The sequence below is a fragment of the Pristiophorus japonicus genome, chromosome 5, assembly GCF_044704955.1.
Source record: "Pristiophorus japonicus isolate sPriJap1 chromosome 5, sPriJap1.hap1, whole genome shotgun sequence".
Lineage (NCBI taxonomy): Eukaryota > Metazoa > Chordata > Chondrichthyes > Pristiophoridae > Pristiophorus > Pristiophorus japonicus.
The window spans coordinates 23,663,626-23,685,885 of record NC_091981.1 but is presented as its reverse complement, the minus strand read 5'-3'; the positions used below and the strand labels follow the sequence as shown (position 1 = coordinate 23,685,885).

The following is a 22,260-nucleotide window of genomic DNA, read 5'->3' as shown; positions in this document are numbered from 1 at the left end:
ACTTGCTCCTCCTGGCCCAAACGGAAACCTATAAAAGATTTTCAAAAACCTAACTGCCTTGTCCACTTCTGGTCCACGAACCAGCTCCCGGCATGTCTGTCCCGATGGGGAGGCCGTCACTGATCCTCCACCCAGACCTCCTCCTAAAATTGAACTCGAGTCCCGATGACATAATTGTGATCCACATATTTCATAGAATCACACAGCACAGAAGGAGGCCATTCGACCCATCATGCCTGTGCTGGCTCTTTGAAAGAGCTTTCCAATTAGTCCCACTTCCCTGCTCTTTCCCCATAACCTAGCACATTTATCCTTTTCAAGTATTTATCCAATTCCCTTTCGAATGTTACTCAAAAATCTGCTTCCACCACCCTTTCAGGCAGTGTATTCCAGATCATCACAACTCGCTAAAACAAATTTCCTCATCTCCCCTCTGCTTCTTTTGCCAATTAACTTCGCTCTGTATTCTCTGGTTACCGACACTCATGCTAATGGAAACCATTCTCCCTATGTATTCTCTCAAAACCCCTCAGAGTGTTGAACATCTCTACTAGATCACTCCTTAATCCCAGCTTCCCTAGTCTCTCCACATAACTGAAGTCCTGATACCATTCTAGTAAATCTCCTCTGCACCCTCTCCAAGGCCTTGGCATCCTTCCTAAAGTGTGGTGCCCAGAATTGGACACAATACTCCAGTTGAGGCTTAGCCAGTGATTTACAAAGATTTATCATAACATCCTGGCTTTTGTACTCTATGCCTCTATTTATCCCCAGGTTCCTGTATGCTTTTTTAACAGCTGCATCAACTTGGCCTGCCACCTTCAAAAATGTCTATATAACCCTGTTTCTGAAACCTCTTTAATACTGTGCCATTTCATTTGTATTGCCTCTCCTCATTATTCTTTACAAAATGCATCACTTCATACTTCATACTAGTGTCAGCTGTAGCTCAGTGGATCGCACTCTGGCCTCTGAGTCAGTGGGTTGTGGGCTCAAGTCCCAATCCAGGGACATGAGCATATAAATCTAGGCTGACACTCCAGTAAAGTGCTGAGGGACTGCTGCACTGTTGAAGGTGCCATCTTTTGGGATGAGACGTTAAACCAAGGCCCCTCAGTTTGAGGTAAAAGATCCCATGGCACTATTTTGAAGAGCAGAGGAGTTATCCGCAGTGTCCATCGACATAACAAAATACAACATGTTATCTGTCATTATCACATAGCTGATTGTGGGAGCTTGATTATGCACAAATTGTCTCACACTACAACAGTGTCAACGTTCCTTCCTTCCCTCCCTCCCTCCTTCCCTCCCTCCCTCCCTCCTTCCCTCCCTCCCTCCTTCCCTCCCTCCCTTCCTTCCTTCCTTCCTTCCTCCTTTCCTTCCTGTAAAACAACTGTCCATCACAACTCTCAGTGCCCGCTGAGGGGGGCCAATCAAGCAGCACCATGCTGGCGTTGTGGAGGAAGCCATGGGGCTCAGGTTTGCGGAGTACACGTGCAATACCTGCCACACGAAAGGCCACCTTCAGCGTATGTGCAAAAGAAATCGGACTCACCATGTAGCTGAGGAGATGGGGGATGATCCACCATCCAGCGAAGAGCAGGCAGAAGATGATGAGGTGTTGGGACTGTACACGTGTACCGACGATTCGCCCCCAGTGATAAGGGAAGTCCCTGTGAGTATGGAAGTAGACACTGGCTCGGGTCCGTCGTTGATGAGTCGGAGAACTTTTGATAAACTGTGGATTAACCCAGCTGCATGACCCAAGCTGGTCCCGGTCACGGTGAAGCTGCGTACCTACACCAGGGAACTAATACCTGTTCTTGGCAGAGCGATGGTGCAGGTATCCCACGGGGACGAGACGCACGGTTTACCTTTGTGGGTCGTCGCAGGCGATGGGCCGACACTCCTCGGCCGGAGGTGGATGGGGATGGTCCGTGGGAGCTGGGAAGACTTCATCACTCCACAGGCTGCTGCTCCCCGGGGTGCTGCCGTGCCCAGGGTCCCCAGAGAGCAGCGCCGACCGAGCTGGAGCTGCAGCCTCAATCGACCCACAGGCAAGCCCCAGGCCCGGACCTCAGGCCACAGAGATCCTGCAGCCTCAGCCCCCACAGGCAAGTCCCAGCCCCAGACCTCAAGCCACAGAGATCCTGCAGCCTCTACCCCCACAGGCAAGCAGCGCTGCAGAGAGTGGCCTAGTGGGGGGGGGGGGCGATGAGCCGGCGGGGCGCTGCGGGCGGGGTGCGAGGGATCCAGGATGACCGGCGGATCGGAGGGGCTCACGCAGAGGGAGAGTCGGGCAGTGGCCATGAGTCGGGCGGCGGCAGCAGCTGGAGGTCGGCGGCCACGGCGGCCGCAGGGGAGGCCGCTACGGAGCCCGCGGGGGGAGGCGGCAAGTGCGGCGGCTGGAGAGGCCACTACAGCTGCAGGGGAGGCGGCTACGGTGGCCGCCGGAGAAGCGACCACGATGGCCGCAGGAGAGGTGACAAGTCAGGTGGCAGCAGAGGGGAGCAAAGGCTGCGGCGGCGGAGGGCATCCGGAGCGGCGGAGAGCAAGATGGCGGCGGCCTCGTGTCCAGCAGCAGAGCATCAAAGATGGCGGCACCCAAGGAGAAGCCTCGTGGAATCCTCCTGCATCAAAGATGGCGCCTTAAAAAGGAAATGCACCCGGGAATCTTAAAAGGGCCTTACCATGTAGTGGTCCCCACAAAGGACTCCTGTAAGGCAGAGCGAGTCTAAAATGAGCTATGTTAATGTGAGATGGCGGATTTATAATAAGAATTAATATTTTAATGCTGAATTGCCACTGTATTTGTGTAAAATAATGGATATGAAATACAATTAATGATAAGAGCTAAAAAGGAAATCAGGGATCCGTTACCAGTCAATAACTAGTTAATGTACCAGATAACATGTACCATACTAACGCACTGTCTATGCCTACCTGCCTTCCGTTGGACAAGTGTGATGTTATGTATTGATGTGTGTATCGTCGTCCTGTGTCCTGGTGGAGGGGAAGTGTGATGTTATGTATTGATGTGTATATTGTCCTGGTACCTTAAATGTAATATAAGCACAATGGTACACCACAGAGGGCGCTGTGGTGGGAAACCTGAAAGTACCTGCAACAGGCAATATAAAAGGCTGACCACCACACCTGAGAGGCACTCTGAGGCTATTCAATAAAGGATGAAGGTCACAGCAGTTAGATTAACAACAAACCGTGTGGAGTCAGTGATTTGTGTGCGACATACATCACAGCTTTCATCATTACGATGCCTGGGTGGGTACTGTGGAGGTCATTGATGAAGGTGTCTCTGCCCTTCTTGGGGACCACTACTCGATTGCCCCACAGAAGGCAGTCTGCTTGTATAGACATTTCATCTTTGCACCGTTGAAACGGCTTTATCTTCTCCTGAATTTCCACTGGGACACTAGACCAGTTCCCGTGAAGCACACAGCTTTTGACTAGAGATAATAAGGGGTCCTGGCTTTTCCAGGTTTTGATCTGCCGGGCAGTGACGGGTGATTGCTTACTCTCAAATGCTTCCATAACCATGGTTACATCTGCGGGCTGCGCCATTTCCACCCCCGTGGTGGGCAATGGCAGCCTACTGAGAGCATCGGCACAGTTTTCTGTGCCTGGTCTGTGGCGGATGGTGTAGTTGTATGCGGATAACGTGAGCACCCATCTCTGGATGCGGGCCGATGCGTTGGTATTCATCCCTTTACTCTCGGAAAACAGGGATATAAGTGGCTTATGGTCAGTTTCCAATTCGAATTTTAGCCCAAACAGGTTTTGATGCATTTTCTTTACCCCATAGACACACTTTAACGCTTCTTTTTCAATCATGCTGTAGGCTCTCTCAGCCTTAGACAGACTTCTGGATGCATAAGCAACCGGTTGTAGTTTCCCGAAATCATTAGCTTGTTGCAATATACACCCGACGCCATATGACGATGCATCACATGCTAGTACCAAACGCTTACATGGATCATACAACACAAGCAATTTGTTTGAGCATAACAATTTTCTCACTTTTATAAAGGCATTTTCTTGGCTTTTGCCCCAAACCCATTCACCCCCTTTTTGTAGTAAGACATGTAGTGGTTCTAGCAGGGTGTTGAGACCCAGTGAGAAGCTACCAAAGTAGTTCAAGAGTCCCAGAAACAACCGCAGTTCCGTCACGTTCTGTGGCCTCTGTGCGTCCTCGATTGCCTCCGTCTTCGCGTTGGTGGGCCTGATGCCGTCTGCCGCAATCCTCCTTCCCAAGTAGTCCACTTCAGGTGCCAGGAAAACGCACTTCGAGTGTTTTAACCTGAGCCCCACGCAATTGAGTCGACTAAGAACCTCCTCCAGGTTCTGCAGATGCTCGACTGTGTTCCGACCTGTGACCAAGATGTTGTCCTGGAAGACCACGGTGAGTGGGACCGACTTCAGTAAACTTTCCTTGTTTCTCTGGAATATCGCCGCCGCTGATCGGATCCCAAACGGGCATCTGTTATAAACAATAAGACCTTTGTGCATGTTGATGCAGGTAAGGGCCTTCGATGATTCCTCCAGTTCCTGCGTCATGTAGGCTGAAGTCAGATCTAGCTTTGTGAACATCTTTCCTCCCGCCAGCGTTGCAAAGAGGCCATCGGCCTTTGGTAGTGGGTATTGGTCCTGCAGGGAGAAACAATTGATAATTACTTTGTAATCGCCACAGATTCTAACGGTGCCGTCTCCCTTGAGGACTGGGATGATAGGACTGGCCCACTCGCTGAACTCAATCGGTGAAATGATGCCCTCTCTTTGCAGCCGGTCTAGCTCGATCTCTACCCTTTCTCTCATCATGTACGGTGCTGCTCTCGCCTTGTGATGGATGGGTCGCGCCCCCGGAATTAGGTGGATCTGCATTTTTGCTCCTTGGAATTTCCTGATGCCTGGGTCGAACAGCGAAGGAAATTTGTTTAAGACCTGAGCACACGAAGTGCCTTCAGCGGGCGATAGTGCTCGGACGTCATCCCAGTTCCAGCGTATCTTTCCCAGCCAGCTCCTGCCGAGCAGAGTGGGACCATCGCCCGGTACCACCCATAGTAGTAGCTTGTGCACTGCTCCATCGTATGAGACCTTTATGGTAGCACAGCCGATTACAGGAATCAGTTCTTTTGTGTAAGTTCTTAGTTTCGTGCGAACTGGAGTTAAGATTGGCCTTGAGGCCTTGTTGCACCACAACCTTTCAAAAGTCTTTTTGCCCATGATGAACTAGCTCGCGTCCGTGTCCAGCTCCATTGACACTGGGCGTCCATTTAGTTTAACATTCAGCATTATCGGGGGACAATTCGTGGTGAACGTTTATACCCCATGTACCTCTGCCTCCTCGATCCGAGGCTCTGGTTCGTCGTGATCCTTTGTGGATCTGTCCTCCTCTGCAACATGGTGGTTTGCAGGTTTAACTGGCTTTTCGGCTCGCCTGCACACTCGTTGGAGGTGTCCCATTGTTCCACAGCCCTTGCAAACATGCTCTTTAAATCAACATGAATGGAAACGATGATCACCCCCGCAGCACCAACAAAGTGTTAATGGCCTTGAATTCATCACCCTTGATGGTGGACTCTAAGTCATCTGTGGACGTGTAGCTGCAGGTATGTGTGACCTGCCCTGTAGGTTACGATTTGAAAACAACATCACTTTGTTCACAGTACTTGTAGCAGCACTTGTGTGCTGAGAGATTTGCTTAGTGTTGTCACTGGTGGCAATTCGTGGGCTATCGCTATGGCCTTATCAAGGTTGGGGTCTCTACAGTCAAAAGTTTGCGAAGTATGGTTTCGTGGCCAATGCCAAGTACGAAAAAGTCTCTGAGCATGTGCTCCAAATGTCCTTCAAATTCGCAATGTCCTGCAAGGCGTCTCAGCTCAGCGACATAACTCGCCACTTCCTGGCCTTCAGACCATTTGTAGGTGTAGAACCGGTACCTCGCCATCAGAACGCTTTCCTTCGGGTTCAAATGCTCTCGGACCAGTGTGCACAAATCGTCGTACGATTTCTCTGTGGGTTTCACTGGAGTGAGCAGATTCTTCATGAGGCCATACGTTGGTGCCCCACAGACGGTGAGGAGGATCGCCCTTCGCTTGGTAGCGCTCTCTTCCCCATCTAGCTCGTTGGCCACGAAGTATTGGTCGAGTCGCTCCGCAAAAGTTTCCCAATCATCTCCCTCCGAGGATTTCTCCAGGATGCCCACTGTTCTCTGTATCTTTGGGTTCGCTATCTGTATCTTGTCGCCAGTTGTTGTGTATAGAGAAAGAGTCAGACTGAACACAGTGAGCTCAAAGTAAAGTGTGACCTTAGTCTTTTATTGCAGGTCTTCAGTGTGCCTCTCCAACCTGTGAAGCCTCCTTAAATACCTGTGCTCCCAAGGGATTATGGGATATCTTGGGACTCCAGGGGATGAGCCCTCTGGTGGCAGTACAGAGTAAATACAAGTCCACATATATAACAATAATGACCAGATAATCTGTTTTTCTTTTGCTGATTGAGGGATAAATATTGGCCAGGACATCAGGGATAACTCCCCTGCTCTTCTTCGAAATAGTATCGTGGGATCTTTTACGTACACCTGAGAGGCCAGACGGGGCCTCGGTTTAACATCCCATCCGAAAGATGGCACCTCTGACAGTGCAGTATTCCCTCAGCACTGCACTGGAATGTCAACCTGGATTTTTGTGCTCAAGTCTCTGGAGTGGGACTTGAACCCACAACTCAGAGGCGAGAGTGCTGCCCACTGAGCCACAGCTGCCGGTCAACAATAGATTTATGTGCACTGAATGCATCAAAGTTTCTTCCCTCAAGCAGGAGATTTCTTGCCTTCAGAAACAGGTGGTAACACCTGAAGCATCTTAAGCATTTTAATGATTTCCTGAGCAGGTCAGCAGGTAAGTCTTTGCTTCCTATTGAACTTTCTTGGCTCATACAATCTTCATGGCATAATACTCTCTGCTGCTATTTACAGTGATGACTCACATGACAAACATCCAATTGCTTCAATTTGTCAAATGCCTTTTTGATAATAAATGTAAAGTCATCTTAAATTGCAAGTTGTAAATCCAGATAATGCAGTAAAGAATATAATTGCATGGTGTAAAGTGTTTTTATCCATGTGACCGGTGTAATTTAAATTTCCACACCATATAATGGGATCAGGGGATATGGAGAGAAGGCAGGAGTGGGGTACTGAGGTGAATGATTAGCCATGATCATATTGAATGGCGGTGCAGGCTCGAAGGGTTGAATGGCCTGCTCCTGCACCTATTTTCTATGGCCCTGAATTTCATCAGGGGTTCCGCCAGTCTGCCACGATAACTCTGGTGGCAGAATCCAGTAGACCCCCCGTTTGCCCTGGGTCGCCGCTATTTCTGGGAGTTTTTTAGTTGCCTTCTAAGGGGCTGAACCTGCATAATCCCCTTACAAGACAAATAATGGCTAGGGATTGGAACTCCCTACAGAGGGAGTTCTGCTTCTTAGGCTCGAGAAGAACCCAACGTATTAGTAGAGACCAGAACACGGAGTGAAAGTATACCAGTCTCCATAAACGTGGATGTGGAGCCCTTTGGTGAGGTCCCGGCCAGAGAAATGGCCTGGACCCTTGACGAATGTTTTGGTAAATGTTTGTAGGACATACATCTTGCCTGGGAGGCTGAGGGGGCTATGGTGGGATTGGAGATCCTGGGCAAACCCCATCTACCCCAAATGGATGGGTACAAGGGCTCTCATCCAAAATGGGCAGGCAGGTGCCAGGGAGGTGGTCTGCATTGGTCCTTGCACCTATCTGTCTCATGCAATTGAGGTGCCCTCCCAATGACCCCATGAACATCAGCATGGTAAGCACTGGAGGCTACCTAGGGGGAATGCAGAAAGTCTTGCAATTATATAGCGCCCTTCGTGACCTCAGGATTTCCCAAAGCACTTTACAACACTTTTGAAGTGTAGTCACTGGAGGAAATACGACAGCCATTTTGCCCGTAGCAAGGTCCCACAAACAGCAATAGGATGATGACCAGATAATCTGTTTTTTGTTGTGTTGATTGCGGGATAAATATTGGCCAGGACACCGAGAATAATTCCCCTGCTCTTCGAAATAGTGCCATGGGATCTTTTACCTCAACCCGAGAGGGCAGACAGGGCCTCGGTTTATCATCTCATCAGAAAGACGGCACCTCCGACAGTGCAGCACTCCCTCAGCACTGCACTGGAGCGTCAGCCTAGATTTTTGTGCTCAAGTCTCTGGAGTGGGACTTGAACCCACAACTTTCTAATCCAAATACGAGACTGCTATACAGCGAGCCACAATATAATAGAATTACGGGGATGAGAATCTGCAGTGAGTGACGCACATATCATGAAAGAGCCTGAGACGTTATCAATGAAATTTATGCCTAACGGTACTGAGCAAAGCCTTGGAGGTATCAGCCCTTGACTCAAGAGCCTGAAGAATCCAATCTTAAAGATTCTATCATGAAAAGCCGAGCCCTGAGGCTACGTAGAAGCACTGAGGGTTCCAGGATGTGCACCAGATGACAGAGCTAATGGCGTTCTTTGTGAAAACATAAGGAAAGGCTTGTTATCACTCTTCAGTGTGCCCTGTACCATGTGACAGCTCCAAGTATACCTGCAACAGTCGTCCAATATAGAGATAAAAACAGAAAATGCTGGAAATCTCAGTGGGTCAGGCAGCATCTGTGGAGAGAAAGCAGAGTTAACATTTCGGGTCGACGACCCTTCGTCAGAACTGGAGTGTGTTCGAAAAGAACAGATTCTTAAGAAGCATTGAAAGGGGGAGGGGAAGAAAGAACAAAAGGGAAGGTCTGTGATAGGGTGGAAGGCAGGAGAGATTAGAGAAACAAAAGGGATGATGGGCCGAATTCAAATGGTAATGCCAAGAGTTAGAAAAACATTAGTCAAGATAGGGTGTGAATGGTGGGATAATGACCAGCTGCCATTAGAGACAAGGAGAAAAAAAACATAGGCTTGGGGGCGGGGGCGAGTGGGGAGGGAGCCAAGGATTGGCAGCTTGCGTTGAGCTTCGTTGGAACAGTGTAGGAGTCTGAGGACAGAGAGGTCACTGTGGGATTGGAGCAGAGAATTAAAGTGATAGGCGACTGGAAGCTCAGGGTCACAATTGCGGACTGAACAGAGGTGTTCAGCGGTCACCCAATCTGCGCTTGGTCTCCCCAATGTAGAGGAGACCGCATCGTGAGCAGTGAATACAGTATACTAAATTGAAAGAAGTACAAGTAAATCGTTGTTTCACCTGGAAGGAGTATTTGGTGCCTTGGACAGTGGGCAAGGAGGAGGTAAAAGGGCAGGTGTTGCATCTCCTGCACTTGCACAGGAAGGTGCCGTGGGAAGGGAGGGGGTGCTGGGGGTGACTGCGGAATGGACCAGGGTGTTGCGGAGGGAGCGGTCCCTTCGGAATGCTGAGCGGGGAGGGGAGGGGAAGATGTGATTGGTGGTGGGATCACGCTGGAGGTGGCGGAAATGGCACAGGATGATCCGTTGAACGTGGAGGCTGATGGGGTGAAAGGTGAAGACCAGGGGAACCCTGTCATGGTTCTGAGAGGGGGGGGGAAGGGGTGAGAGCAGAGGTGCGGGAAATAGAACGGACACAGTCGAGAGCCATATCAACCACGGCGGAGGGGGATCCTCGGTTCAAGAAAAAGGAAGACATGTCAGAGGCACTAGTGTGAAAGGTGGCATCGTCAGAGCAGATGCGACGGAGACGGAGAAACTGGGAGAATGGAATGGAGTCCTTACAGGATGCGGGGTGGGAGGAAGTGTATTCCAGGTAGCTGTGGGGGTCAGTGGGCTTATAATGGATACTGGTCGAAAGCCTATCCCCAGAGATGGAGACAGAGGAGTCGAGGAAGAGAAGGGAAGAGTCGAGATGGACCATGTGAAGGTGAAGGAAGGGTGGAAATTGGATGCAAAGTGAATGAAATTTTCCAGTTCGGGGCAAAGGCAAGAAACGGCACTGATACAGTCATCAATGTACTGGAAAAAGAGGTGAGGGAGGGGGCCCGAGTAGGACTGGAACAAAGAATGTTCCACCTATCCCGCGAAAAGGTAGGCATAGCTACGACCCATGCGGGTTCCCATAGCAACACCTTTAATTTGGGGAAAGTGAGTGGAGTTAAAGGAGAAGTTGTTCAATGTGAGAACAAGTTCAGTCAAGCAGAGGAGGATGGTGGTGGATGGGGACTGGTTGGGCCTCTGCTCGAGGAAGAAACGGAACACCCTCAGGCCATCCTGGTGGGGGATGGAAGTGTAGAGGGATTGGACATCCATGGTGAAAAAGAGATGGTTGGGGCCGGGTAACTGGAGACTGTTAAAATGACAGAGGGCATCGGAGGAGTCGCGGATGTAGGTGGGAAGAGAGTGGACAAGGGGAGAAATGATAGAGTCGTGATAGGAAGAGATATGTTCTGTGGGACAAGAACAGGCTGAAATGATGGGTCTACCGGGGCAGTCCTGTTTGTGGATCTTGGGAAAGAGGTAGAGGTGGGCTGTGCGGAGTTGGTGAACTATGAGGTTGGTGGCTGTGGAGGGAAGATCTCCAGAGAAGATGAAGTCAGTGACGGTCTGGGTAATGATGGCTTGATGTTCAGTAGTGGGGTCATGGTCCAGGGGGAGGTAGGAGGAGGTGTCAGAGAAACATAGAAACATAGAAAATAGGTGCAGGAGTAGGCCATTCGGCCCTTCTAGCCTGCACCGCCATTCAATGAGTTCATGGCTGAACATGCAACTTCAGTACCCCCTTCCTGCTTTCTCGCCATACCCCTTGATCCCCCTAGTAGTAAGGACTTCATCTAACTCCCTTTTGAATATATTTAGTGAATTGGCCTCAACAACTTTCTGTGGTAGAGAATTCCACAGGTTCACCACTCTCTGGGTGAAGAAATTCCTCCTCATCTCGGTCCTAAATGGCTTCCCCCTTATCCTTAGACTGTGTCCCCTGGTTCTGGACTTCCCCAACATTGGGAACATTCTTCCTGCATCTAACCTGTCTAACCCCGTCAGAATTTTAAATGTTTCTATGAGGTCCCCTCTCATTCTTCTGAACTCCAGTGAATACAAGCCCAGTTGATCCAGTCTTTCTTGATAGGTCAGTCCCGCCATCCCGGGAATCAGTCTGGTGAACTCCGCCTCCCATTCCCCCTCCCCCAATTCCACCCCAACCCACAAGTAATTGCCACTATATTCACTACTAATCAATGTAAATGTTTCACATTAAGCTCTTTAAGTTGTCTTATAAACTGAAACGGAAATTTTCCCAAGTTTTCATACTGCAGCGCCCTTGCATATATTTCCCTTATGGTGTGTGCTCGCTATAAACAAATAAATATTTCAGAAAATCAGTTATACATTTAGGGAGTTTACCTTGTAAGATACTCTCTTTTTATTTTAAAAGTTTATTCATCGAATACTATAAATAAAATCATCTGTAGTTCTACCATTCTATAAATATTATACATTGCAGAACAGTTTGAAATGCATGGAAATGCACCAGTAGATAAACCTTAATAAACTGTGAGACAAAAAATACTGTGAACACTGAAACCAAGTGGCTAGCTCATCCATCAGCCACATCGAGAGGTTTCTCTTCCTTTGCCAAGAGAAGACATTTGTGTAGCAACATTGTTTTTGGAAGCTGATCTTGGTAACTAAATCATTCTTTTATGCGTTTTTGTCTTCTTTTCTGCTGGGGATTTCTTCATTCGCTCATTTTTTGACTGAAAGGTACACACACACACACACACTTTGTTTATGCTTCCATCAGAAATAGGTCACATTAGAAAAGTCTGAAGAATTACAATTCACAACAAACCTATATTTTGAAAGATGCAAAAGAAATTCAGCTTACAGGAGGTTAAAACACAATTTTTACAGGACCGGGAACAGATGTTTGTAACACATGTTTGCCAGATTTGGAAAGACAATCATCTAATGTGTATATATACAGATATCTTACAGATCAATCAGTAATTGCGTGGGATAGCTTAAAGGACAACAAATTACTCTGTGGGATAATAGCGAACACTATGATGTTTGTCCGAATGTTCTCTATTCACTATTTAAGTAGACACGTTACCCCATTTAAATTAGGCGGGTTAACGCCTCCAGAAATTAGCAGGGGGAAATTTCGGACAGAAATGTTAAGCACTCGCTTATTATTATCGCACAGTGTAATTTCAAGACCCAAATATGTGAAGGGAGGTGCTTTCAATTTAAAGTACTTGCTGCTTCAGACAGATTTTAGCACTGAAATGTTTTTTTAAAGCTTGAATTTCAGCATCTATATTCATACCCCAGGACTGATTTCACACTGCCACCCTCACCCCATTTAATGCCAGCCATAAATAATCAGTGCTTTGAGCAAGTACATTCTGGCCGTGATTCCCAACAAGAGGTTACGATCTGACCAGCGAAACACCAACCTGTCTTCTCGGGCGGGAAAATACTTTTGAACCATCTGTCTGGGCTGAGTAATTCACACTGAAAGTTATTTATACTCACGCCCAGTGTCATTACCCTTTAAGTGAACAAAGCAGATATAGCAAACTGCTAATACCAACATTCATGACAGTACTACTTCAGGACTCATAATATTGCTTTTAAACATCACTCACTAATGGTGCTTTTTTTGAATATTTTTTCTCAAAACGGTAATCACATTTAAAAAAATGGGGAAAAAAAGTAACTCTGAAGAATGCAACTTCATAACCTTTTTGTAACTAGTTGGGAAGGAGGAAATTAAGGCTTCATACAACGAACTGGCTTTGCTAGCTCAACTTCACTTATTTCAATAAAATTAGTTGTGGTGTCAATATTCCACCGTAAACTAGTGTACAACTATTTTCAAATTCAATACATAGCAGCACAGTCCACCAGTTCCAACTAAACTCAGGAAGCAGCATGCAATGCAGGCTGACCTACAATATCGAACATTAAAGGAACTTCATTCCATTTAGTATACGGATTGTGTCGATTTCATGAAGCATGCTCCTTACAGAAGTCTACATTGTTGCTCTGCATTCGATTAGCACAGCTCCTACACTATGTTCAGGTGTCCAGTAGTGATTTTGTATACTTTCATTTCTTTTTTGTTTGGTCATGGAGGAGGGTGGGGTGGACAATGGCAGTTGGTTGACTGATTTGGCCCGGATTTTGTGGTGGTAATGACGGTGAAACGGTCAGCAATCGCCGCCATGACCCCTCTGAAACTGACCGTGACCTCAGGATTTAGTGCATGCGCAGAGAAATGCGGAAATCCTGAAGTTGCGGTCGGTCATTCCCTGCTCTACCACAGGCTGTGCTGTGGAATTCCTCAAAGCTGGCAATCAGTGAAATCACTTCCACTTTTCCAATCTAATATCGCTGTTAAACACCCAATAAAAAGTTAAGCCTTGTCGGAATAGGTGTAACTGGGGTTTCAACTGCTGATCAACCAATGTGGTCATGAAATACTAATTTTATATTTCTGGAATGTTAAATTTCTTCATTATGATAAAAAAATTACTAGATTTTTCAACTAAAGTGTATTGTTAAAAACATGTTTTTAAGTTTGTTTATGGTATTTTCGCTTCTACCTTAACCCCGTGTGTATCTTTATTTTGCTTTCTGTAAAAAAAACCTAATCAGTGCTTTTTATTTCCCGGTTTACTGCTATCCTGCTAATGTATGCTGGGAATCCCCTTTTGACAGTGTTAAAATCAAATTAAGGTTGAGAAATCTAAAGTTTTCACTATAGGGATTACGTGGTCTTTCTGGGCAGCTTTCTTCGAGGTCAGCGGCGATCGCAGTCACTTCGCCGCTGAATGTCAAGTTCGGGCCAATGTGAATAAACATTCATTAATATAGCTTTAGAGGTGCTGAACGGGGATTCCTGGACATACTTAGCTACTGTTTCGATGAAATGAGCTGTTAATGCCAATGGTGGCGGTTAAACTACCAGCAACTACCTAGCCGTAATGCTTTCAAGGTATCTACATGCTAAGCAGCCCACCCGCTGTATTAACCATACAGTCCCACTGATCAAAATCAAATACTAGTTTTTCAAATGACTGAAATACTGTAATTTTCGCAAGACACAATTCCTTGGCATTCACTTACTCATCAAAAACACAGTTGCAAATAGGCATAAACTGTATACAGATAAATGTCAGTCTTCTTTGTGTGCAAACAGTAGATCGCTTTTTAAATACCTTTATTTTATTCACATCTTCTGCTAGCACTGCAACCCTGTAGACATACAAAAATATCACTACAGCAAAATAAGTTTCTGACCTTTTAAAACAAGAACAAATATGGGGGCTCTGAAAATTGTGCACTCCTTCCTTTATGTCCTTTTAAAAGTCTTTTAAGCAGAAGAATCCAACATGTCAATCAGTGGAGAAGAGATCCCCTGCGGAGGGCAATGGGGCCAAGCCGCCAGTCACGTTTGGAAGCTGGGAAAGATCTGGCAAGCTCTGGATGTGGGATTTGAGCTCTTTTCTCACTTGCGTGACCTTTGCCAGTTTGCGCTTGTACTCCTGTGAAACAGAGAAAGTGGCAGGTAGTCACTCAACAGCAACATTTGCATTTTATTAAAGCTAGGCTGAATTTTCTGATCATCCAAAGGGATGTTAGTGACGGAAAATGAGAGATTTTCATAGCTAGTGTCTGCATCTCATAAAAGCATCACCTGCAGTATCAGTGTGACACTTGCACCAGTTTCAATAGACATCTCTGAACAAAAATGGCAATTTAGCGCCGAGTAGCACTGAGTTCCAGACAATTTTGTGGCAGAGCATGTGCCCGAGCTCATCAGACTTAAGAATGAACTTGCATTTATATAGGACCCTTCACATTGCCAGGACATCCCAAGGTGCTTCACAGCCAAATAATTACTTCTGAACTGAAGTCACTTTTGTTTTGCAGCCAAAATGGAGAAGCTAATCTACCCACAGCAAGGTCCTACACACAGCAAATATATGATTGACCTGTTAATCTGATATGGTGGCCTTTGTTGAAAGCTAAATGTTCGCCAGGACACCAGAAGAACTCCCTGCTCTTCAGGACACTGGAAGAACTCCATGCTCTTCCCCAAAACAGTGCCATGGGATTTTTTTATGTTTATTTGAACAGGTAAGACAATACATTGGTTTAACATCTCCTGAAAGACAGCACCTCCAACAATACAGCACTCCTTCAGTACTGCACTGAAGTGTCACTGTGTGCTTAAGTCCTGCAGTGGGGCTTAAACCCTTAGCATTCTAACTCACAGGCAAGGGCTCGGCCTCGGAGTAAAGCTGACACTTGACTTAGAATCCTATTAGCCATTAGAAAAAGGAGGCTTTCATTCCATCAGTCTGGACTGAATTAAAACCCAGGAGCCAGAGATGAAAGGACTGAGCCTGATCTACTATATATGTCATAAAAACAGAAAATGCTGAAAATACTCAGCAGGGCTGTGGAGAAACAGAATTAACGGCCTAGAAATTTGGGTCGTTTGTGCCTCCCGTTCGCGCCGCTAGAAGGGGCGAACAGGGTGCAAACGACTTTTCGCCCAGGCGCAGTGTCGCTAATGACTCCCGCTAAATCCGGCAGGAATTTAGCAGCAGCGGTAACCCATGGCGCCCGGTTCCACTAGCGATGACGACGTCATCTCCATGCGCAGTGCCCTGTTTTTGCACCGGAACAAATATTGGGGAGCGCCCCCTGAAGCTGTGCTGGGTGATGCCAGCGATAGCTTCAGGGGACGTGAACCAGGCTGCAGGTCGCTCATTGGCGCGCTACTTAAAGGGAGGGTGGCGGCCACGTTAATAAAAAAATGGGGCGTATTTCTTCGGCGCCCCCTTAGTGCACGATCGTGGGAGCGCAAGATAACGCACTCCACTTCGTCTCTGGGACGGCAGCCCGCTCCCCGGTGATCCATGAAGGCCCGGCCCGGCCCATACCTGCAGAGATTGCAGCTTGGTCCTTTCCCTTTAATGAAGGGAAGTGTCCCTCCTACGCGGCAGTGCTACGCAGTCCAGTGCACAGCGCTGCGCCCCACTCCAAACCTGGTGACCGCACTACCGTCCCAGAGAGGAAGTGGAGTGCGTTATCTTGCGGCCACTTCCTTTCGGGGGCGGTAAGCCGAATTTTGAGAGCGGGGCGGGACTTCCACGCCTGTCGCAGAATGTCCCGCCTCCCCGATGTCACCGCCCCCAAACGGGGCGCAATGTTTCAATCCCAACGTTTCAGGTCGATGACTTTTTATCAGAACTGGAAAAGCTTGTCATTTTAATTCTCTGCTCCACTCCCATTCTGACCTCAGCCCCCTTCACTGTTGTAATGAAGCTCAACATCCTTAAAGCCTCCCTGGTAAAGTGCAACATCACCACTGACACCTGGGTGTCCCTGGCCGAAGACTGCCCGAGGTGGAGAAAGTGTATCCGGGAGGGCATTGAGCTCTTCGAATCTCAATGCTGAGAGCGTGAAGAGGTCAAGCGCAGGCAGTGGAAGGAGCGCGCGGCAAACCAGTTGCACCCACCCCTTCCCTCACCGACTATCTGTCCCACCTGTGACAGAGTCTCTCGCTCTCATATCGGACTGTTCAGCCACCAAAGAACTCACTTCAGGAGTGGAAGCAAGTCTTCCTCGATTCCAAGGGACTGCCTATGATGATGATGAATATACAACAGGAGGCTAAACGTAATCAAAAATGCAAGGCCAGGAAAGGAAAGTAACAAAACTGTCAACCAATACACGTAAATTATACAGAGTTTTACTATAAATAGTTCTTCTAAAAATTAAATTGTGATTACGTTTAATAAGATTTGTTGAAAAAAAACACGATTGGGAGGAGGAACTGGATGAGAAGCATTACCGAGCTAGGCAACGTTAGGTAACTGAAGTAAAATCTGTGAAGCAAAAAGAAATTGCATTCATATGGCACCTTTCACATCCTAAAGATGTCCCAAAGCACTTCACAGCCAATGAATTACTTTTGAAGTGTAGGCACATGAAGGTAGAAATTATTGGAAGTGGTGTTGTCATACAAACGTTTAAACTTTGCTTTATGACAGAATGGTTACAACAGAGGAAGGACATTGGGTCCGTTGAGCCCATGCCGGCTCTCTGCAAGGGCCCCAGTGTCTCTCATCCCTTCCCTTCATCACACCTCAGATCTCCCACCACCCCTCCTGAAGGCACTGCTCAGTGCCGAGCTTACGGCTCACAGCCCACCGTAGGCAACTAGGGCCATACAGTAGAGCCTGGTCTCCAGTTGTCTCGGACCCCGTTGTTCTGCTAAGCTCGTGTGGTAACCGGTGTGCAATGGCCACCCTACGTTCAAAGAACTCACGCACAGGCATCTTCCACCCTTCATCATCTCTGCAAGGGCACTTCAGCTAGTCCCACTCCCCTGCCCTTTCCCCACAGCCCAGCAAATGTTTTTCTTTCTGGCACTTATCCAATTCCCTTTTGAAAGTCACGATTGAGTCTGCCTCCACCACCCTATCAGGCAGTGCATTACAGATCCTAACCACTCGCTGTGTAAAAAATGTTTTTCCTCATGTCGCCTTTGGTTCTTCTGCCAATCACCTTAAATCTGTGTCCTCTGGATCGCGACCCTTCCGCCAATGGGAACAGTTTCTCTCCACCTACTCTGTCTAGACCCTTTATGAACTGCTAATAAAAATATGCTTGTATCAAACACAGGAAGTAATATAATGGCAAACGGCATCACTGTGTTACATGTACATGTTGTCATCTTACACAAAATGACACACAACCAACGTTCCCTGTAATTGTTTTTGGCCCTTCGCGGCCCCTTTGGCTCTGCGCGGGCCATTCTAAATACTGCGCATGCGTGGTTTTTACAGAGAAAAGCCGGCTGCCGCGGGTTCCCTGGAGCGCTGCGTGGCTGCTTACACGGAATATTGTACACAGGTCTTCTCCCTTTCCAAACAAAACAGAAGGCTTGCTAAACACTTATTCATTTTAACAGCGTCCCGTTAAAGGATGCAATGAGAACGACAATGGGACCAATCAGAACAATGACGTTTGTGAAACACAGTTTCATCAAGATAATTGTTACTCTTCAGACTTTGTTCCAATTCTGTAAGAAGACTTGCATCTCCAATGAATCGAAACTTGTGCCTCGAACTATATTTGTATTGCAGTGCAAATTAAATGTGACGTCCATCACATTCTGCTCCGAAATACCACACTGTCAGATCACTACATTCAGGCTAAAACTTGTAGTCGATTTTATTTACACACAAGATAAAACGCAGAAGAAGTAAGAAACTTTTACGGGGGAATTTTAACTCCTCTGCCCTATGGAAACTGAGTGGGATGGGAGTTCAATAGCAAGCAGCACGGTCATTTTAACTCCATTGTTTTCTTGGGTGGTTGAGGCACCCGCCTGGCGGTTAAGAGCACTGTATATCGGAGTCACATGACACAAGTTGGACCCAAAGCTATTTCAATGGCTTAATGGGTGGAGCATCCGCCACAGACATTCCACTCAGTAACATCCGCCGGGCAAGAAGTGGAGGTTTTACAGGTAAGTGGAAAACTAATTTTTCTGGGGCCTTGAGGAGCACGACACCGAAGAAGACCATTCAGCCCATCATGTCTGTGGAGGCCGAGAAAAGAGCTATCTAGCCTAATCCCACTTTCCAGCCCTTGGTCCATAGCCCTGTAGGTTACGGGACTTCAGGTGCATATCTCAGTACTTTTGAAATGTGATGAGGGTTTCCGCCTCTGCCACTCTTTCAGGCCGTGAGTTCTAGACCCCCACCGAACATACTGGCCTACGCCTTGCAGACATTTGGGCTCCTGTCTCATAAAATATGGAATTTGATACAGCATGAAACTCCAGTATGGTCACAAAAGGATCCCTCGGAAGGATGTGATAGCACCAATTAGAGTTAGTAGGTTAAAGAGTGCAGGAAGGGATTGGATATTTCTACCCCATAACCCAAGATATTTCAGCTGCCTTATCATCTCAACTGGCACATTAACTCTGTTCCCTTGCATTGTTAGGTTCAACTCTCCAAGAAAGTTTCCCAGATTAAAAGTTGCTGTAATGCAAAAATATTCAAACCTCCAGAAATAAATAAGTAAAACAGATATACAGAAAATCTATCTGAAATATTTAATTTTTAAAGGGGGTATTTATGGTGAGGTTCCCTCTTTAATATTCCTATAATGTTAATAATTAATCCTAGCCACGACACTGTATATTTTCTAAGTAAACCAAGCAGGTAATATTAAAATTGCAAGCTTAATATACAATCATGCATGCAGAAATGGCAGATCTGCCTGAGAAATTAGGGGGGCGAAATTGGACCTCGTTGCGGCCATTTGCTGGGTGTAAAACGGAGGCACAGTGGTCCAATTTAGGGAGCCGATATCCTGCAAATTGCATAGAAAAGACATCCGACACAGGTTGGCTTAGGGGCTGTAGAGGTGTCCTTGCCACCAGCCTATAATAGGCATTAGGTTCCTTGAATCTGCTAATAAGGGGCCTAATTTAGGTCCACTTTCCCAACCTGGTCAACAACGATTTACATATTGAAACCGCCTCCTGCCTGTTTTAGACGAGTGTGCTGGGCATCCATTTACTGAAAATTGAATCAGGCAGCCCTTGGACATCAAAAGACAGACTTGCATTTATATAGCGCCTTTCACGGCCACCGGACGTCCCAAAGCGCTTTACAGCCAATGAAGTACTTTTTGAAATGTAGTCAATGTTGCAATGTAGGAAACGCGGCAGCCAATTTGTGCACAACCAGCTCCCACAAACAGCAATGTGATAATGACCAGATAATCAGAGGGATATCCCAGGTGCCCACCCCCCAATTTTCCTCTGGTCGTCGCCTGTTTCTCAGGCGAGAAGTAGGTAACTGGCTGTGGAAAATCACCATCAGTGTATCAGTCGCACCCTAAAGAAGAACTGGTTTATTCTGCGCAGCTGTGCTATTTCCTCATGCACTGACACATGGCCTTCCATGAATTCAGAATAGGTTAGATTCTTTCCAGAATATGGCTGTAAGACTTTTTCTCATTCTCAGTAATAGAAACAGACAGGCTTCCTGATTTTAAAATGTGACACAAAGCCCTGTTCATAGATTCATAAAAATGACAATACAGGGAGACATTCAGCTCCAGTACTAATTCCTCAGGTGGAGCTATCTGCTCCAATGCCATCACTGCCCATTCCCCTGTTAAATCTTTACATGTTAAATAGTTTCTTGAGAAGCAGTTATTCTGAAAACACAGCATACTGATGGTAGAGGTTAGAGCTGAGTTCAATGCGGTTATAAGAATGAAGAAGAATAAAGTTTGTCTGGGAAAATATTAGCGACTTATGTACATATTCAGGGTTCTCCTCAAAACTAGATAGGCTAGTTTAGCAACCACCTTTTCAGCATTCGCTTGTAAGATTCCTGTGGCGAATGAGGGTGGCAACAAAAATGTTGACTATTGGAAGTCTTCATTACATATGAATCCGTTTCCAGCCCTAAGTTTACCTGAACAAACCCTTACATTTCAATAAAATACACTACTTTTTTTGAGTTGTACTGTCAGATGGATTACCTACTTAGCATGTTCATTGGAAGAGTATCACAGGATTTTAAGCAGCATCAACCCTGACTTCTTGTCCAGATTTCGAATCCTTGAACCCAGTTACTTTGAAAAAAATGGCTGCACATTTTTGTCATATAAGTAGTCATTTTAGCACCTGAATAGAGGCTAGTCATTGTTATTAATTCGACATATTAAAGAAATGCAGCAAAAAATGCTATCACAATGTCATAGAAGATGTAACATTACTGGAATGCAATTTTAAAGGAAAAGATTATTGTTGTTTTGTCAAAGCTGAAGGTGCAAGAATTAATTTAAGTATTAATATAGCTGGTCATATTTTTATTGGCAACAGCATGGTCAAGAGATTGTTGCATTGCATGTGATTGTCGTATTTGGTGTCTGTAGATATCTGGTCGTCCTCACTCCAAAAGTCAGAGTGATCAGATAACTTGTAAGGGATAAATTGTAAGAGTTGCAAATAGGTGGTCAGAATTATGCTGAAGGTAGTGAACTTATCTGTATTAGGAGGGTCTGCATAATTGCCTATGTATGTAACACCTGCTTTTTTAGGTATAGCACACTTATACGCATTAAACTGAATCCATAACCTCTGTAATACTTAAACAGCAAAATCAGGAGTTGTTGATCAGAAGTCTCTGAGGAAGAGATAAGGAAGCCAGTTTAGGCGTCTATTATACTGCGGCAAAGCGCAAGTCATGGAACACCACCATAGAAGATGGGCAATTGCATATACCACTCAGAGACAGTTTGATAAGAATCGACAAATCAATGTAACTTTGCTGATAGAATTAGACCTATGGAGGATTTTGTAGGAGGGTGCTCCTCTCCAAAACCTGTATAAATTGTACTTGAAACCTCTTGTACTTCCGAGGTTTTAGGCTGAACCTTCCCGTGCATCGTTCGTAATAAAACCGGTAAAGCTGAGGTTTCGATTGTTTACTTCTGTGGTCGTTATACTGTGGGAGCTGGGCGAGGTGTCGATTAACTATATCAGTTAGTCCACCTTGAGGGAGAGAAGCCTCCTTTTACCCCAATAGATGGGCAGGTGTCGATTAACTATATCAGTTAATCTGCCACGGGAAAGAGAAGCCTTCTTTTAATCCCAACATAACTCATTAGTGGTCAAGTCACAATTAAATTACGGTCATTTTAATGTTTTTGTTAGGACACCACAGATTATAGGACCATATGATGGAAGTATTTCACATTTTAAAAGGATGGGACAGGGTAGATACAGGCAGACTGTTTCCAGTAATGGAGGGGTCTAGAATGAGGGGCCAGGTATATGGAAGGTTTAGAACAAAGAACGAAACAAACACAGAGCATTGTGAAGCTCTGGAATTCATCTCCAGGGTTATTGGTTGAGGCATCAGATTGGACAGGTGGGAGAAGGAAAAGGGGATAAAGGAATGTAGTAAAGGGATATTGTAAATGTGATTAGGATGATCTGCTCGTATGGATTGTAAGACTGGTTGAGCAGAAAGGGCCATTCGATGTTGTAACGTCTATGTCGTTTTTTTTGAGTGAAGATATTTATAGAACTAACTTTGCCATTCTAGTCACACTTATATTAGGTTTTTAAATTGATTTTCAAAAATTCTTCGAAAAGTGACAGAGGTAGCGAAGTCAACCATGACA

The 22,260-nt window shown here is 46.3% G+C and overlaps 2 protein-coding genes across 2 annotated transcripts in view; both read right to left on the bottom strand.

Moving 5' to 3' along the window:
- Positions 1-1,697, bottom strand: part of slc6a19a.1 (solute carrier family 6 member 19a, tandem duplicate 1) — a 106,840-nt gene extending 105,143 nt beyond the window's left edge. Inside the window, exon 1 of the mRNA XM_070880405.1 lies at positions 1,556-1,697. Within this exon, the coding sequence (XP_070736506.1) occupies positions 1,556-1,589 (34 nt within the window). The 5' untranslated portion in view covers positions 1,590-1,697. The remainder of the gene's footprint in view (positions 1-1,555) is intronic.
- Positions 1,698-11,400: 9,703 nt separating this feature from the next.
- Positions 11,401-22,260, bottom strand: part of LOC139264246 (regulation of nuclear pre-mRNA domain-containing protein 1B-like) — a 49,892-nt gene continuing 39,032 nt past the window's right edge. The window contains exon 5 of the mRNA XM_070880404.1: positions 11,401-14,567. Coding sequence (XP_070736505.1) covers positions 14,418-14,567 — 150 coding nt within the window. The 3' untranslated portion in view covers positions 11,401-14,417. The remainder of the gene's footprint in view (positions 14,568-22,260) is intronic.